The following is an 18,973-nucleotide window of genomic DNA, read 5'->3' as shown; positions in this document are numbered from 1 at the left end:
GAGACTAACTCAATCTGTCAAATTATAATATATTAAGAATATATGTTATATGTATATACATAAACTCACGTCTATACCTATCCCTTACGGGGTAGACTGAGCCTACCGTCTTGGAAAGACTGACAGGTCACAAATAGCTGTTTGGCATTATGACCGAATTGAGATTTAAATAGTGACAGGTTACTAGATCATCTTCTAAAAAAAGAAAAGAACTCCATGTTTATAAGCCTATCCCTAAGACGATTTTTACGACATCCACGGGCAAAAATGGAGTGGTCCTATGCTTTTTTGCATTGGTGCCGGGAACCACACGGCAATTTCTATATGGTATTGATCAATAAAAGAGTTGGGACACGTAAGTTTCACTGGTTGTAAGATTTTTTTCGCATCGACGAATGCTTAGAATTGGAAAATATTTATCATTCACAGTTCAGTGGGCATCACACCTTTCTGTCAGTTCCATCTGTTAGATACTGAAAATTCTATTATGCTCGGATGGATGGATGATCGGGACATCGTATTTGTAAAAAAAAAAAAAAACTAGAAATAAGAAATTCCCGATTGGGATAAGTCCGCCATTGTTACATATGTTTTGTTACAATTATTTTTATGTGCAACAAAGAGTTTTCAAACAAACAAGAAATGAGAAATCTTCAATAATAGTACCTATATGGCATTTAATATAATGTTATTATAACTTATGCTGGCTCTGTCTACCCCACAAGGGATGTATACGTGATAATGTGGATGAAAAATTTATTGATTATCCAAGTTATGTCTTTCATTCAAAATCATATGATGTGTTACATAATTTCTATGAAAATCTAATGGCAAAGCAGGAGGCAACAACAAGTTTACGAATTGTTATCAAATTAATTTGAAAAATCATCAGAGCTCAAAGGAAGTAAATATTAAAAATCAAATTAATTCTGCCAAATATTAATTACAGTCCAATTAGGAGGGAACAAGTAATTAAATTCGCTTTATTAAACGGAAGAAGAAAATAATAACAAGAAATATACTGATGTATTTTTTTTATTAACAAAAGCGTCTCCAGTGCGTCCCTGGTCTATTCGGTAAGGTGCCCGGTTAAAATGCGTGATGCGCTTAAAGGCATCGGTTCAAATCCCAGAATATCTTGGCTAAGTACCAATAACAATTTTCAAAGTAAATCATTTTGAATACTAGCTGACGCTCTTACGGTGATGAAAAAGTGATGTGACGTCAATAAGTGACACCTTGTATCCTGAAAATAAATCTATTCTATTCTAAATCTATTCTATTCTAATATTATAAACGTGAATGTGTATTTATATTTTTGTTTGTCAATATTGGGTGAGTAAGGTACACGAATCGACTTCCATACGATCTCCGCAACCTTTGCAGGGGAATCTAATCCAAATTGGTTACACATCCAGTTGCCTGAATGTGCAGGTTTCCTCTCAATGTTTTCCATTACCGTAACCTTAATTTAACTATACGCTCGATTTTGCAAGTCCTGAGCACATTAATACCGAAAGATATAAGCAAAGACCAACCAAAAAAAAAATCTAATCCCGCAATTCGACATTTAAAATTCGAATCCAGGGCAAGAGCACTTTAATCAAATCGGTGTTCAACTTGACGTAAAACGCAGCGTGGCAGCCCTGCCTACTACGCTCCAATTCGGAGTCACAATACCAGCGTTTGGCTCTGTCGCACAATGCTCTCTGTCTCACTCTGCGTGTCCCAAATTGCGGCCCGGGTTTGCTTACGCTCCGAATGTTACGGTTTTGATGACCTGTTATTGTGCACTGTTATTTGATGAGCGATGTTTACCGGTTTTTTTTTTTTTGTTTTTTTTTTTTCGAATACATTTAAATGATTGCGTTGTTATGTGATAGTTGATATGTGGATGAAGCAAAGGAAATATGCAGAGATCGTGGCAAGTGGAAAGAGGTAGTCTCTGCCTACCCCTCCGGGAAAGAGGCGTGATTTTATGTATGTATGTATGTGATAGTTGAATTGTGATAAAATTCTTTTAAATGTACTACTTCTTTGCCGTGTGATTCCCAGCACCAATACGAAAAAGAATAGGACCACTCCATCTCTTTCCCATGGATGTCGTAAGCGACTAAGGGATAGGGTTACAAACTTGGGATTCTTTTTAAGGCGATGGGCTAGCCACCTGTCACTATTTGAATCTCAATTCCATCATAAACCCAAAAAGCTGAACGTGGCCATTCGGTCTTTTCAAAACTGTTGACTCTGACTACCCCGCAAGGGATATAGACGTGACCATATATATGTATTTTCATAAAATCCCAGAGGCACTAACATGACTACGAACGTGTGACGTGAAACGACCACATAATGCAAGCTCCTTATCTTACGAGGTAATAAATTTTATGTCACCGAGCTTTGTGGTCAGGACAACGACAGGATAAAGGGATATTTCAAATCGAATCGATAGATTTTTATACTCAGATTTACTGGCTTTAAATAGTGTGTGATAAATATGAACATTTTTCTTTGTAAACTGGTGAATGGCGTATAGGATCTGGTTGTACATACATACATATGGTCACATCTATAACCCTTGCGGGGTCGACAGAGCCAGCAGTCTTGAAATACCGACAGGCGAAGTTCAGCTAATTTAGGCTTAATGATAAAATTGAAATTCAAATAGTGACAGGTTGGTAGCCCATCGCCTAAAAGAAGAATCCCATGTTTTTAAGCCTTTCCCTTGGTCGCCTTTTACGACATCCATGGGAAAGAGATGGAGTGGTCCGATTATTTTTTATATTGGTGCCGGGAACCACATTATTGTCAGAGAAAATGCTAGACTTTCTAATAATCGTCCTCTTAATTTCATTTTAAAAGAAGCAAATCGTGCCTTGTTCTCGGAGCAATAAACAGAGATTACATTTTTCCAGTTGCTACGTTACATGCTTGTATACATGCCACATTAATTACACTATTTAGGAAAGCTTTTATTCAGATCCTTGTTTTAGGTTACTCATAACATTTATTTTTTAAAATAAAGATACCAATTATAACTTACAAATATGATCAGTGCATTTTATTGACTACACATAAAAGCGTTTTTATTATATTAAAAAAAAATACAAAAAAAAAGTTAATAAAAAAAAATTCAGCAGAATCGGGCTTCAAAAAAGGGTGACTGCGGTTAAGATTAACCCAATAATGTTGCTTTCCAAATTCAAAGTTAATTGTTGACTTCATCAGCCAACGGACGCCCTTTCAATTCAACTCGATTGAAACAATCTAGAATTGATTTGCATTCCAAATTCAAATCGACTATCGGTAACGAGATACATTAAAACCGGTTCCAGACGTATCGTTAAAAAAAATGAGCACTACGCCGCACATTACCGATTCCGAGTCCATCCGAATAGAGTGTCCGATTAAATTGGTATTCGGTGCCAAGTCGATTCGTTAAACAAATCGAAAGAATGTATCGAATGGACGTTTTAAATTATAGTCGTAGTATAAATTGTTATTTATATTCAGTTATTTGCTAAGTGTACGACATTGGTCTTTAAATTACATACATACATTACATATAATCACTATTATTATTGAGATTAAAATAGTGACAGGTTGCTAGACCATCGCCTAAAAAAGAATTCCAAGATTGTAAGCCTATCCCTTAGTCGCCTTTTATGACTTCCATGGTAAAGAGTTGGAGTGGTCCTATTCTTTTTTTTTCTTGTATTGGTGCCGGGAACCAGACGGCACATAAATTCACCAAAATTTCTCGAGTACCCGTAGAAAATCACAAAAAATAAAAAAAACATTACCCAACAAAGAAGGGTTAAAATTGCAACTGCAGGTTATAAGAGATCGCCGTAAACTCTTTTACGAGGTCCGTAAACGAACAATAGGCTAGATTGAAACTCATTTAGGTCATAAGTACCCCTCCGAGTAACGGTCGGATTAACATTTATATAGAAAACATTGAACGGAGTCTGACTATCGGAAAAGTATTTGCGGTTTCTAGGAATTCAGTTCGATGTTTCAGCAATGATTTCCCCGTGACTTTGCTTGGGTTTCACGGAGATAGTGAGGTGTGGTATGCTTTTAAAAAAAGTGAACATTTTGAATGTAATTCTTTTTGTAATTTAATGTTGGTATAGGTCTATCTTTTATTTTTAAGTTCATTTAGTTCTTCTACTTTATCCTACTCGTAAATTTACAAAAATACATAAAATCACGCGTCTTTCTCGATGGGGTAGGCAGAGACTTCATCTTTTTTCCCTTTTCATGATTTTTTGGGAACAAATAATAACTGAATTTATCTGCACAGGTTTGAACGATAACCGTAACAATACTTAATGTATATCTTATTTTAAATAAAATAAAATAAAAAAGCATTACGAGACTGTTTAATTTTGGATAAAAATGCAGGGATCGGTGGCAAGAAGCTGTAATCTCTGTCTACCCTAAAGAGGTGCGATTTTAATTATCTGCTTCCCCCTGGCTTTAGCCCCGATTGCATCCTCACCTCTCTGGAGAGGAGCCCGTGGTATGCCTCTGACCATAGATCTTAGATTGGGTGAGTCAGGTTTTTACACGAAGAGAACCTCCCATCTGAACCTGCAAAGATTGCGGAGTTCAGATGAGTGGATGAGTTATTAGGGTAGTTATTAAGGTAAACCTTACTCGTATTGAACCCATGGTTTGGATATGGTTTTAATTAACTATGTTGTCAAAGGAACAATGCAGTTCTGTTTTGTATAATGCACCGTTATTTTCATTTTAAAGTTTAAAGCTGATCCGTATAACAATTTTACGACTACGAGTATAGATCGTCTACGTTCAAACTATCGATAAAAACTGAGTCTTTGTACTCGTAAACCTTCTTGTCGTCATTTTATGACTACCTTCTCGCAAAGGTTATGAGAAGCAGGAATAAAGGTTACTGCTTTGACTATGATTAAAATATTTTCTTAATTTTTTTTCAGCTGTTTTGAATAACGTCATCAGATTTTATGATAAATTATAATATTGTGAGGTATTGTGTTCAATATTAAAATAATAGAATAATCCATAATATGATCCTGTTAAAGCTCCCCTAGTAGAAAAGTCACGGGGTCAAATAATAGTGCCTAGCTCTGTGTAAAGTTTCTATGGATTGAAGTTTAATTGAACCTTGGACTACAATCATAGTATCTGGGATTTCCCAAGCATATACTAAGGTAATATAAGGTCATGTTTGTGATGTTATAAATGCAGAAGTTAGTTGATTAATTTGTTTCATTTTTTGTTTATTTACAACCTCTTCAAGGGTTATCTTCTGAATTAATCTTCTTGAAAAGGATATAGGGTTTCGTTCATTCCTGTAAAGCTAGTATAGTTTGATGGCCTCTGTGACGCAGCGGTAGTGCGCTTTTTGTAACACCGGGAGGTGCCGGGTTCGAATCCCGGCCAAGGCATGATGAGAAACGTACTTTCTCTGATTGGCCTGGGTCTTGGATGTTTATCTATATAAGTATTTATCGTAAAATATAGTATCGTTGAGTTAGTATCTCGTAACACAAGTTACGAACTCACTTCGAGGCTAACTCAATCTGTGTAATTTGTCCCGTATATATTTATTTTATAATTCCCGTGGTAAACGGAAGGGTCTGGAAGGTCGTGTCTGAATAAAACCACTTCTTTTTTTGGCTGTTTTTCATCAATAGGTCAGTCAGTTTTGTTCATCTAAAATGTCAAGTCAGAGTGTCTGTCTGTCCATGAAAGCCGGACGGCCGCTACACGTGGAATTTGCAAACCAATAATCTATGAAGATACCTACTTAAAATTTTCCCTCATTCACAGGTGAAGTCGAGCGGTTGCTTCGGGAGTACAGGCAGAATCAGGAGCTGGTGCGCAACATCGGCGCCCACTATTACCAGATCATATACCCGGTGCAGCTGCGGCACCACGAGAAGATGGGCATCTCCACCAGGGAGGTCAACACGCCGAAGGTACGATGACATGCCAATTGAATTCGCATCCTAGCTTTAGGTGACTGAAAGTTTAAAATCTAGTACACCTGCTCCTGTAGATGAATTTACATCCTAGCTTTAGGTGACTGAAAGTTTAAAATCCAGTTTAGCGTGTAACGCGCGACGCCGTTTTTGTCGCGCGGAAAAACTATCGCTGTCCCGTTTCACGACGTGATAAAAAGCGAAACAGTATTAGTTTGTAGGCTTCGAGATTTTCTTACGGATTATACACTCGTTTAAAGTGAAATTTTTGTCTTAAAATACATGGTACCTATTTAATATACGTACATATAGTCACGTCTATATCCCTTGCGGAGTAGACAGAGACAACAGTCTTGAAAAGACTGATAGGCCACGTTCAGCTGTTTGGCTTGATGATGGAATTGAGATTCAAATAGTGACAGGTTGATAGCCCATATCGCCTAAAAGAGGAATCCCAAGTATAAGCCTATCCCTTAGTCGCCTTTTACGACATCCATGGGAAAGAGATGCAGTGGTCCTATTCTTTTTTCTATTTGTGCCGGGAACCACACGGCACGTTTATTTAATATAACCTTAAAAATCCCATATGGTTAACAAGCAACATACATACATACATTCATATTTGCAAGCATAAAATACTGTGACTAATTAAGCACAAAATTAAATAAAAATCAACGAAGCCGATTCTAAACATTTTTATTTTTATTTTACGCAGCCCTCATTAACTCGCTCATTAGGGCTCTTAATTTGCGGCCATAGATTTTTTTTAATTCTATTCTTAAAATACGCACAGGAATTAGAGGGAATGAGATGTAACAAGGAAATGAGTATAAATTGTTTTGAAAAAAAATACTCACATTGAGCGTGATCAACATCACTTAATAAAAAGTAATTTGATTTTAGCTTTAAAAAAAAAATGAATTCATTTAGGTATTTCTGTAATTCTCATGATATTGGTATGTCTGCTTTTTCTCATTAATAAGGGTTTTTAGTTACGTCCAACTTTCTTATACATAATATATTATATTATTAGAATGTGCCGTGTAGTTCCCGGCACCAATACAAAAAAAGAATAGGACCACTCCATCTCTTTCCCATGGATGTTGTAAAAGGCGACTAAGGAATAGTTTTACAAACTTGGGATTCTTTTTTAGGCGATGGATGTATATCATATGTATGTATGTATATTATCAGAACCCTGCGTCCGCTTTCTGTACAGTTAATATTTACCGTAATTTTTTCAATTGCCTTTTAGTTCCCCACCCGAAACACTTACGGCCGTATCAACTTGTATTAATAATATAAAAAAAAAAAATAATTTAAAAATTCATAACCGACAATAACCAGTTTCTTAAAATAATTTAATAAGCCACAGACAAGCAAATTCAAAGAAATATTTTGCTTTTAGGTACCCAGGTAATGACTATAAGTTTTCTTTAAGAAATTCACAGAATTCATTTTGTTTATGTACGTCATATCTATTTATAAAGTGTTTTGTAGCAGACAGGCCACCATATATAGGTACATATAGTCACGTCTATACCCCTTGCGGGGCAGACAGAGCCAACGGTTTTTAAAATACTAAATGGCCACGTTCAACTGTATAGCTTTACAAGCAAAGCTTTACTGCAAGCTCGTCGGTTTCGGGTCCTTTTGACCTGACCCTTTACTTACACGACGTTTATTTATATAAGTATTTATTACAAAAAATAGTACCGTCGAGTTAGTATCATGTAACACAAGTTTCGAACATACTTCATGTATATAGGGTACTTATAAGTCGCCGTACGCCGTGTGGTTCCCGGCACTAATAGGAAAAAGATCATCCCATGGATGTCGTTAAAGGCGACTGAGGGATAGGCTTATAAACTTGAGAATCTTCATTTAGGCGACAGGCTAGCAAAATGTCGCTATTTCAATCTCAATTTTAGCATTACGCCAAACAGCTGAACGTGGCCATTCAGTCTTTTCAAGACTGTTGGCTCTGTCTACCCCGCAAGGGCTATAGACGTGATTATATGTATCTATGTATTTGTTAGTCCGGTAGCTCAGGCAGTAGCTATATATATAAGTCAATGAAAATAAATAACTCTCCTTTTCGCCGCGTGAAAACTTCCAAGATCAATAGCTAGGCATAAGACAATCTGAAACGGTTAATCCAGTTTATACAAGTTTAAATTGCTTCTACTGAGTTGACGTTGTAACTTATAAACAAGCAACATAAGTAATTATTGACGGGTATTGTCAAAGTTTATAATGTATCCGATCGCTTTTGATATTTCGTTACGTTAATAATTTTTTTAACATCACAGCACAGCACATATAATCACGTCTATATCCCGTGCGGGGTAGACAGAGCCAACTGTCTTGAAAAGACTGATAGGCCACGTTCGTTTTTCGCGCGAAGTTGTGTGTAATGTATTATTATATATAATTTTTAATACGTTGATATCATTAAAGATTTATTAAAAAATCAAAGAACGAAATGGAATGAAATGAAAAAAAAAGGAAAATATTTTGTATCATTGTATGTTATAAAATCCCTGTTATGTTCTCTGTTTGTATGTTTGCGCTAATCTCGAAAAGTTGCAGTCGAATTTTGTTCCTGTTAAAAAGAGGATTTTCTGAGGAAGGCTTTTACATTGATAAATGCTGCGCGTGAGCAGCCGGGGCAGGTCGCTAGTTTGATAAATGAACATGTGTACAGTACACACATACACATAATCCCGTTTATATCCTTTGCTGGGTAGACAGAGCCTTAGTGATAGAATTGAGATTCAAATAGTGACAGTTTGCTAGCCCATTGCCTAAAAGAAAAATCCCAAGTTTATGAAGGCCTCTGTGGTGCAGCGGTAGTATGCTTATCTGCGACACCGGAGGTCCGGGGTTCGAATCCCGGCCAGGGCATGATGAGAAAAGAACCTTTTCTGGCCTGGGTCTTAGATATTTATCTATATAAGTATTTATTATAAAAATATAGTATCGTTGAGTTAGTATCTCGTAACACAAGTCTCGAACCTACTTTGAGGCTAACTCGATCGGTGTAATTTGTCCCGTATATATTTATAAGCCTATCTTTTAGTCGCCTGTTACGACATCCACGGGGGAAGCGACGGAGAGTTTTCGAATTTGTGCGCAATGAATAAACACAACTTTAAATACCACATCCCCGGACGAGTTGGAATATAATCAATTTATCGGAGCACTTTGAACCCTCTCTCTCAGCCCACATACCTCCTCACGCCCCGCCAAACTAAATATGTCTGAAACAATTTAACTTAAACCAAAAACTCGTTTTGGAGTTCGCCCTTAAGTCGGTAGTGAGTCGTGTTCGTAACGGTCGAGATTTGTTTGTTTAATACTAGCGATGTGCCGTGTGCCTGGTAACCGGCACCGATTAAAAAAAAGAATACAACCACTCCATCTCGTTACTATGGATGTCGTAATGGCGACTAAGAGATAGGCTAGCAACCTGTCAGTATTTGAATCTCAATTCTATCATAAACCCAAATAGCTCAATGTGGCCTATCAGTCTTTTCAAGACTGTTGGCTCTGTCTACCCCGCAAGGGATATAGACGTGATTATATGTATGTTTACTAGCGACCGACCCCGGTTTCTCACGGGTAGTATCTAAAAATAATAAACCTTCCTCTTCTATCACTATACATATCTATTAAAAAATCTGCATCAAAATCCGTTGCGCAGTTTTAAAGATCTAAACATACAGAAATATGGACAGACGCAGGAAACGACTTTGCTTTATACTAATTTTCAAAATAGAAGTAGAAAAATCAACTTGACTAGAAAGTAATTTTTAATTCAAAGGTCAGAATTGGTTTCAGGCGTATTTTTGTGCTTAGTATTAAAAAAAAATGAGTGATAAGTTCTTGACAATATAATTTTGCCATTAAATTTTATGGAACAATATACTGAACTTCCAAACGTTGGTCCAATCTTTGGCATAATATTTATATCTCTTGGAAAGCTACACGACACGACACGAATCTTGTAGGTACATACTTAGTTACTCAATTAGTCAAAGATTATGGAATAATCTTCAAGAAGTAAACTTCTCACCTCGTAAAACTCATACATAACCAGACTTTTTTTTAATAAACTCACTCCCTTTCTCACGTACGCCTTTAGCGACAGTAAAAACAATAAATCCTCTATATTTCATTCCTTGTGAGCCAGGAAAAAACCTATCACAATACTTCAAAAGCTCCACACGCGTTTGTGCTTTGACAAATCGCCCACTTGCAACGTAGTACATCTATGTATACTAATATTATAAAGCTGAATAGTTTGTTTGTTTGTTTGAACGCGCTAATCTCAGGAACAACTGGTTCGAATTGAAAAATTCTTTTTGCGTTGAATAGAACATTTATCAAGGAAGGCCTTAGGCTATATAACATCACGCTGCAACTATAAGGAGCGAAGAAATAATGGAATATGTGAAAAAAAAACTCATCCTTGAGGGTTTCAATGATGCCCAAAATAACTGTTCCACGCGGACGAATTCGCGTACACAGCTAGATCATAATAAAATATACTAGCTGTGCCCGAGACATTCGCGATAAATGTTCTATTCAACACAATAATATTTGTTTAATTCGAACTGGTAGTTCCTGAGATTAGCGCGTTCAAACAAACAAACTCTTCAGCTTTATAATACTAGTATAGATGGTAGAGAGTAACGTTAGTTTGATGTGGCGGAGCTCCGTAAGGGCGGAGGCTGCCCGCAAACTATTTGATACAACAATTTGGGTACGCATAGTTCAGTGGCGCTTTCTAAATTTGTTGGTTTGTGACTACGATTTTAAATTATGTATGTGACCGGACTTTGGCTGAAATACCATCTAAGAGGGAATTTGTTTTTTGATTATTGTATTGTTTATAAGTAGTATAATACATACCTACATATAATCACGTCTATATCCCTTGCGGGGTAGACAGAGCCAACAGTCTTGAAAAAACTGATAGGCCACGTTCAGCTGTTTGGCATAATGATGGAATTGAGATTCAAATAGTGACAGGTAGCCCATCGCCTAAAAGAAGAATCCCAAGTTTATAAGCCTTTCCCTTAGTCGCCTTTTGCGACATTATGGGAATCAGACGGTGTGATCCTATTCTTTTTTTATTGGTGGTTTTAGTACAATGCAACGCAAATTTTTGAAATCACTTATTCATACAGCATTGTCACATGTTATTCTATTTATTTTATAGCTTACCGAAACTCGAAATATATGATAAATGTCCGAAAATCACCAGCTTGAAATGCATTTGGAAAAATCCTGAGAAAAGAGGGGAAAATTTACACAAACAAATTCGAATCTGGCAATAGTCTCGTGAGACGCAATTTATTTCGCTCTGAAGTTCAAGTGTGGTCTGTGTAATGAACTGGCGGAGTAATATTTAATTAATTTTTATCGTGTACATATACATACATATTACCACGTCCATATCCCTTGCGGGGTAGACAGAGCCACGTTCAGCTGTTTGGCTTAATGATAGAATTGAGATTGATATAGTGACACGTTGCCAGCCCATCGCCTTAAAGAAGAATCCCAAGTTTATAAGCCTATCCCTTAGTCGCCTTTTACGACATCAATGGGAACGAGATGGAGAGGTCCTATTCTTTTTTTTTATTGGTGCCGGGAACCACACGGAACATTTTATCGTGTATATTTATTTAATCCCAACTAATTTTATAAATGCGAAAGTGACTTTATTTGTTTGTTTGTTATCTCTTAACGCATCATGTATTGAACCAATCTTCGTGAAATTTTGCGGATATTTAAAAGTGCGAAGCAGGAAACAGGGTGATTTTCAGCCCTGTAAAAATTTTAGTTTCCGTGGGATTAGCGAAAAACTTGTATTCTTTACAAGTTTAAATTTGGCGGTGGCGCTTAATTCGTACTGGTAATGCTGCGATCAAAAGCTAGTTGGTAAATTAATAAAATTTAATTACAAAAAAAATAATAATAGGGAAATCGCGTCCGCTTGTCACTTACGGCTACCTAAAAAAAACTCGTATTAGTAAAGCGGCGCTAAAGCAAACAGAATTAGTCGACGGTAAACGAAGCTTGCCGTTTGTTTGTTCGTCCGTCCGTAATCACAGCGCCTACTGAGTCCAATAGACACACAGGACGTCTACATTTCATATATGTATATAAATCTGTGCCGTGTGGTTCCCGGCACCAATACAAAAAAAAAATAGGACCACTCCATCTCTTTCCCATGGATGTCGTAAAAGGTGACTAAGGGATAGGCTTACAAACTTGGGATTCTTTTTTAGGCGATGGGCTAGCAACCTGTCACTATTTGAATCTCAATTCTATCATTAAGCCAAATAGCTGAACGTGGCCATTCAGTCCTTTCAAGACTGTTGGCTCTGTCTACCCCGCAAGGGATATAGACGTGAACGGTATGTATGTATGTATATAAATCTGGTACTCTGGTACTTTAATACTCTAGTAGTAGTATATATACTAAAGTACGCTTGCAGCTTTGCCTGCGTGAGAAGACATATCTCGTTTTTATCCTTTCCCGTGGGAATTTCGGGAATACAGTTGTAAAAACGGAACCGCAGATTTTGGATAAATTCATATATACATATATATTACAAATATTGCTCATTTAATAGTTTTAAAATAAACCTTTACTGTGTTAATACAAAATTAATTATGTAAGTACAAAGTGTATAAAGCTTGCAGGCAGTTAAGAACTGCTCCATGAAAGTTGCAAAGTTTGTAAATAATGTTGCGAGGTTAAGCCATGGCGGATGCCCGATATATACACACTAGCTGTGCCCGCGACTTCGTCTGCGTGGAATAGTTATTTTGGGCATCATTGAAGCAATCAATGTAGAATAATTTTCCCCGTTTTTTTTCAAGCTTTCCATTATTTCTTCGCTCCTAAAAGTTTCAACGTGTTATAATATAGCCTAAAGCCTTCCTCAATAGATGGTCTATTCAAAGCAAAAAAAAATTTTTGTACTTGCTCTTAAGTGTAACGAACGCTTTCTAGGAAACCGCATTAAAATCGATTAAGCGGAACGCTACATAATCGTATCCAATTTTGAAAATAAATCCATTCTATTATATTCTAATACTAGCTTCCCCCCGCGACTCCGTCCGCGCGGATGTCGGTCTTCGCGTAAATGGTTTATTTCTCCATTTTATTTTCAGTCCGGTCAATTTAGACCTGCATGAAGCAAGCTGAAAATGAGTATAATTGTTTAAAACACAATCAAAAGCATTATTTCAAAATTCCCCATGATTCCGGTTTAAGGAAAAAAATTACCCAAGGTCAAAGGTAAGAAAATGGGATTTTCACGATTTTCTTCAAAACGGTAAGTTTTATAGGAAAATTACCTCAGACATACATAGATTGTAGATCATAAAGATATCTATAAAAAGGAATCAATATTTTTTTTCAATAAAGCTACCGTTTCTGAGATATAACGATGCAAAAAGTTGCAAGCGTCATAATATGCATAATCACGTCTCGTATATACTCTATGTAGCAGTAATATAAGTAAAAATATTGTTCTGTCGGTAATTTTAACTTGAATTCAAAATATAAAATATACATAAGTATAATGAAACCCAGTCCCTTCATTTATACTGTAGTGAAACCTTGAGACAACATCTGTCTCTCTGTTTAATTGTGTACGTGGCTAGGGTCGTATAGCTGCTTTATCTCAGAATGCTCAACACATGAAATACCGTTAGTCTTTAATAATAGTTATCCTTGCGGGGATACCGTTGTCGGCTATGGACACCACGGCCTCTCATGCCCTAGGAGTGCCGGCCGTTTAGGGCGCCATGCCGCCCTAAATGATATAATCCTCCGTGCTCTTGCCACCATCAATGTTCCAGCCGTTCTAGAACCAAACGGTCTGGCTCGGGATGATGCCAAGAGACCGGATGGTATGACTTTGGTACCCTGGAGATTGGGGCGGCCTTTGGTGTGGGATGCTACTTGTGTCGACACACTTGCGCCGTCTCATCTTCAGTTTACTAAATCTAAGGCCGTTCTGCTTCAAATGAGGCAAAAAACCTCAAAAGGCGCAAATATGTAGTTATCGGGATCAAAGTTTACATCAGATGGCAAGTGTGATAGTGATATTGAAAGGAGAGTGAACGCGGGGAACATGGTGAATGGAGCTTTGCATGCCTTTATGAGCAGTCAGAAACTATCCAAAAAGGCTCGACTGGCTGTGCACAGGGGCGTGTTGGTCCCGACATTAATGTATGGGAGTGAAAGTTGGGTATGGCAAAAGAAGCACAAAAGCAGAATAAATGCAGTGGAAATGAGAGCGTTAAGGAGTATGTTGGGTGTGAAATTGAGTGACCGGATAAGGAACAGTGTGATAAGGGAATGTTGTGATGTGAAAGAAGATGTAGTTACAGGAATAGAAAAGGGTATGTTGAGATGGTTCGGTCTTGTGGAGAGGATGAATGAAAACAGGTTGACTAAGCAGATATACATGGAGAGTGTGGAGGGAAAGGTCGGGGTGGGAAGACCTAGACGAACATATCTTGATCAAATTAAGGACGTCCTGGTAAAGGGTCAAGTCAAAAGTACCCGAAACCGCCGAGCTTGCATGAAGAGAGTTATGAATGTAGATGAAGCAAAGGAAGTATGCAGGGATCGTGGCAAGTGGAAAGAGGTAGTCTCTGCCTACCCCTCCGGGAAAGAGGCGTGATTTTATGTATGTATGTATGTATTTAGTTATCGGTAATATCTATACTTTTGAACCTTTTGGGGTAGAAACTCTGGGACCGGGGGGCCTATCTGCCCATCAGCTTTTCCGACAATTGTCGAAAAAGCTAATTGAGGTATCTCTTGACCGGAGGGCTGGAAATTATCTGGCTCAGAGAATCAGCTTTGCCATTCGAATTGGCAATGCTGCCAGCCTTCTGGGCACATTCCCGCATGTTGATGCTATGCAAGGACTGTACAATTTATAAATTAAATTTTAGTTTGTAGTCATCTTTTTTCTTTCTTTTTATAGGTAGTTTTAGTTTTAATTTGATTATTGCATTGAATTTGATAATTGTAATCTCTATTATTGTCCTAAGATGATTTTCTTCACTTAGGGTTATTCTATTTTTTTTTTAAATAATAAATGCGAAAGTTAGTCTTGAGTACCACTGCGTAGTGAAAACACGTGTTTATTCTAACCTATTTCAGACTTTTTCAAGTTTAATAATAAAAATGTTAAAAAAAAACGCGCTAATAGTACACTACCTCAGAGGTGGCAAGGAAACGGATGCATATTATGACGCTTGCAACTTTTTGCATCGTTATATCACAGAAACGGTAGCTTTGTTGAAAAAAAATATTGATACCTTTTTTAAAGAAAACTTTATGATCTACAATGTATGTCTGAGGTAATTTTCCGATTTGAAAAACTTACCGTTTTAAAGAAAATTGCGATACACCCATTTTTTTACCTTTGACCGTGAGTAAATTTTTTTCCTTAAACCGGAATCATGGGGAATTTTGAAATAATGCTTTTGATTGTGTTTTAAATAATTATACTCATTTTCAGCTTGATGGGAATTAATGTAGCTATGTAGTATTTTTTCATAGTAATTAGTAGCGGCCCGCTTATGCAGCAAACGGTTCAAGCCAAAGCCGACTTTAGACGCTACAGGTTACGGCGCTAAATCCACTGCGGGTAACGCAACGTGTGTTCGCGGTTCTACAGAACAACGTCTATGGATAAACTGAAAAATTAAGATTTTTTTTTCTTCGTATTTTTTCGGGATAAAAAGTATCCTATTTTACGCCCAGGATAATAAGGTATAATTATACCAAGTTTCATCAAAATCGAACCGTTAGTTTTCACGTGATGCCTGAACATACAGACAGACAGACAAAAATTTTTTTAATCACATTTTTGTGTTTGGTATCGATCCAGTAACACCCCCTGCTATTTATTTTTTCAATATTTTCAATGTACAGAATTGACCTTTCTACAGATTTATTATATGTATAGATGTCTTATGAAGAATCTCTTGATTCTTTTTTTTTTCATTTTAAAGGTACTCAAGTTTAAAAAAAAGACATAGAAGATATTAGGAAAGTCTTGTCAACTTTCAACGAAAGCAACTATGTTGTATGTACATATATTTTGTCAAAGCAACTAATATATCTTCCTATTTAAAACTGGTTTAGCATGAAACTTATGCAGTTTGACAAAATAACCGGAAATGCAAATAACGTAACCAAGACTGTTAACTTTAACTGCTCCATAACCAACTTGTTGATCGGCCATTTAACTAAGCAGTTATGTTTTCACTGCATCCGTTAAATTAGCGTACGAAAGCTTTTTGGTATATTTTTTTTTTATTGTTGGATATGTTTTTTTAGAGTAGGTTTAGTGTAGGTTATTTGTTTCATATGATGAAACCGTCATAAAAATAATGGCAATATTATCTTAATCTATACTAATACTAGCGACCCGCCCCGGCTTCGCACGGGTGCAAAATTCGGAAAAAATTATACATAAAAACCTTCCTCTTGAATCACTCTACCTGTTACAAAAAACCGCATCAAAAATCCGTTGCGTAATTTTAAAGATTTAAGCATACAGACAAACAGACTAAAATAGCGACTTTGTTTTATACTATGTAGTGATTATAAAGCTGAAGAGCTTGTTTGTTTGTTTGTTTGAACACGCTTATCTCAGGAACTACTGGTTCGAATTGAACAATTCTTTTTGCGTTGGATAAACCATTTATCTGATATATTTATATGAAAAAAAAACAGGGAATTTAGATATCATGATCCAATGTTGACTAAGGGAAAGTCTAATCATTGAGATTCTACTTTTATTCGATGGGCTAGCAACCTGTCACTATTTGAATCTCAATACTATCATTAAGCCATAGACGTGATTGTATGTATGTATGTATGATTTGCAAATCTAATGTAATTATTTTCTTTTTCACAGGGACGGGGATACGGTTCAGATTACCAGCAGGGCACAAGGTCGCGTGCAAGGGTAAGTCATAGATTTTCTTTAAAACAGTTAATATAAAAAAAAATAGACTAAATTTTGTTAACTATTATTGTCGTAAAAGTTTAAGATGCAAAAGGGGCCAAAAGTACAGTTTTTGAAGGGTATTACGAAAAAATAAAACATGTATCTATTCTTTGATTATTTTTTATTTTGATCTACAACAAGACGCGGGCGAATAATTATATTGCTGTCCCGTTTCACGTCATAATAGAAAGCGAGACAGCGATAGCTTTTCGTGCGATAAAAATCGCGTCGCGCGTGCCTTCCTACGGGGAAAGATCATAGTATATAAATATGAAGTAACATAACATATAATTACGTCTACATCCCCTGCGGGGCAGACAGAGCCAACAGTCTTCAAAAGACTGAGGCCATGCTTAGCTATTTGGCTTAATAATTAATAGAATTAAGATTCAAATAGTGACAGGTTGCTAGCCCATCGCCCAAAAAAAAGAATCCCAAGTTCATAAGACTATCCTTTAGTCGCCTTTTACGACATCCATGTGAAAGAGATGGAGTGAACCTATTCTTTTTTCAATTGGTGCTGGGAACCACACGGGCGGGACACGAAGGAAGAAGATGTACTATTCCTATAGCATTTATATAATCTACCTTTACCCCTTATAGTTCCCATGCATGCAAAGTCCCGGGCAAAAGACTAGTATACAAAAATGCCGATCGTTTCAGATTTATTATTTAATCAGACATACAACTTAAATTATCCGTATAATTGAAAATAACACGGAAATTACTGCGCTATCGGTGAAATAATTATGTTATCAGATAACGCGTACGCATTTTCATAATGAAAGGTAAATTATAGACCGCGTAATTATTATATGGACTATAATGATTTCATGGTAATCAGTGATTCTTTGAAATATAACGACATTTGTGTTGGTAAAAATGGTATTCAGTTTATCCTTTATAGAGTATACATAAAATAAAGCCTATTTCCCGGAGGGGTAGGCAGAGACTACATCTTTGCATACCTGTTCTCCTTCTTACGAAATTTGGTTGAGCCATATGGTTCCTGGCACCAAAATAAAAAAGAATATGGCCAATCCGTCGCTTTGCCATGGATGTCGTAAAAGGCGACTGAGGGATAGGATTATATACTTGTTATTCAGTGGGGTATCATTTTCTTCAAGACTGTTGCCTCTATCTTTCCCGTAAGGGATAAAGACATGATTATAAGTATGCATAATTGTATATTTATATGCAAATATTCTTACATGACACAAAAAAATATCAATCTTGTCACACCGCGCATGTTTGACGAAATTTTGCAATATACGGTAGGTAGGTTACTTCACAAAATTAATAATATCGTTGTATTAGCTGTAAGAGATTGCGCTACGATATTAGATAAGGTAATGGTATGCTTACATCTGCCGCCTTTTAAGTGCATGGATGCAACAATTTTGACGGCCTCTGTGGCGCAGCGGTAATACGCTTGTCTGTGACACCGGAGGTCTAGGGTTCGAATCCCGGTCAGGGCATGATGAGAAACGAACTTTCTCTGATTGGTCTGGGTCTGTGTTGTTTATTTATCTAAGTATTTATAATAAAATATAGTATTGTAGAGTTAGTATCTCGTAACACACGTTTCGAACTTACTTCGAGACAAACTCAATCTGTGTTTGTACCGGATATATAAAAAAAACAATTTGCTTTCTGTCATATATTTATTTCAACTTCATTAGACAAAATACAAATGTATAGCACAATTGGCGGACTTAATGCTAGAAGTTTCATTATCTACCAGTCAACCATTGGGTCTGACAGAGAACTTTATGTGGGGTCAAACAAAATAAAAATATTTTTATACCTACACAAAATATAATTATAATATACCTACATACTCGTACATAAAAACTACAAATAAACAATATAGATAAATAAATAGGTGCAGCGATTACCGAAATGAGTGAAAAGGCTACTCACTTAAGGATACTT

The 18,973-nt window shown here is 36.6% G+C and overlaps 1 protein-coding gene across 3 annotated transcripts in view; it reads left to right on the top strand.

The window, feature by feature from the left end:
- The window catches only part of LOC106142273 (disintegrin and metalloproteinase domain-containing protein 22), a 421,117-nt gene that overhangs the window by 228,401 nt on the left and 173,743 nt on the right, over positions 1–18,973 (top strand). For all 3 annotated transcript variants that reach the window (XM_060954904.1, XM_060954903.1, XM_060954905.1), the window contains 2 exons: positions 5,824–5,972; positions 16,946–16,996. In XM_060954904.1, the coding sequence (XP_060810887.1) occupies positions 5,824–5,972; positions 16,946–16,996 (200 nt within the window). The remainder of the gene's footprint in view (positions 1–5,823; positions 5,973–16,945; positions 16,997–18,973) is intronic.

This window comes from Amyelois transitella, chromosome 5 (assembly GCF_032362555.1).
Source record: "Amyelois transitella isolate CPQ chromosome 5, ilAmyTran1.1, whole genome shotgun sequence".
Lineage (NCBI taxonomy): Eukaryota > Metazoa > Arthropoda > Insecta > Lepidoptera > Pyralidae > Amyelois > Amyelois transitella.
Note: the sequence above shows the minus strand (reverse complement) of the source record. Positions and strands in the feature narration are given on the sequence as shown.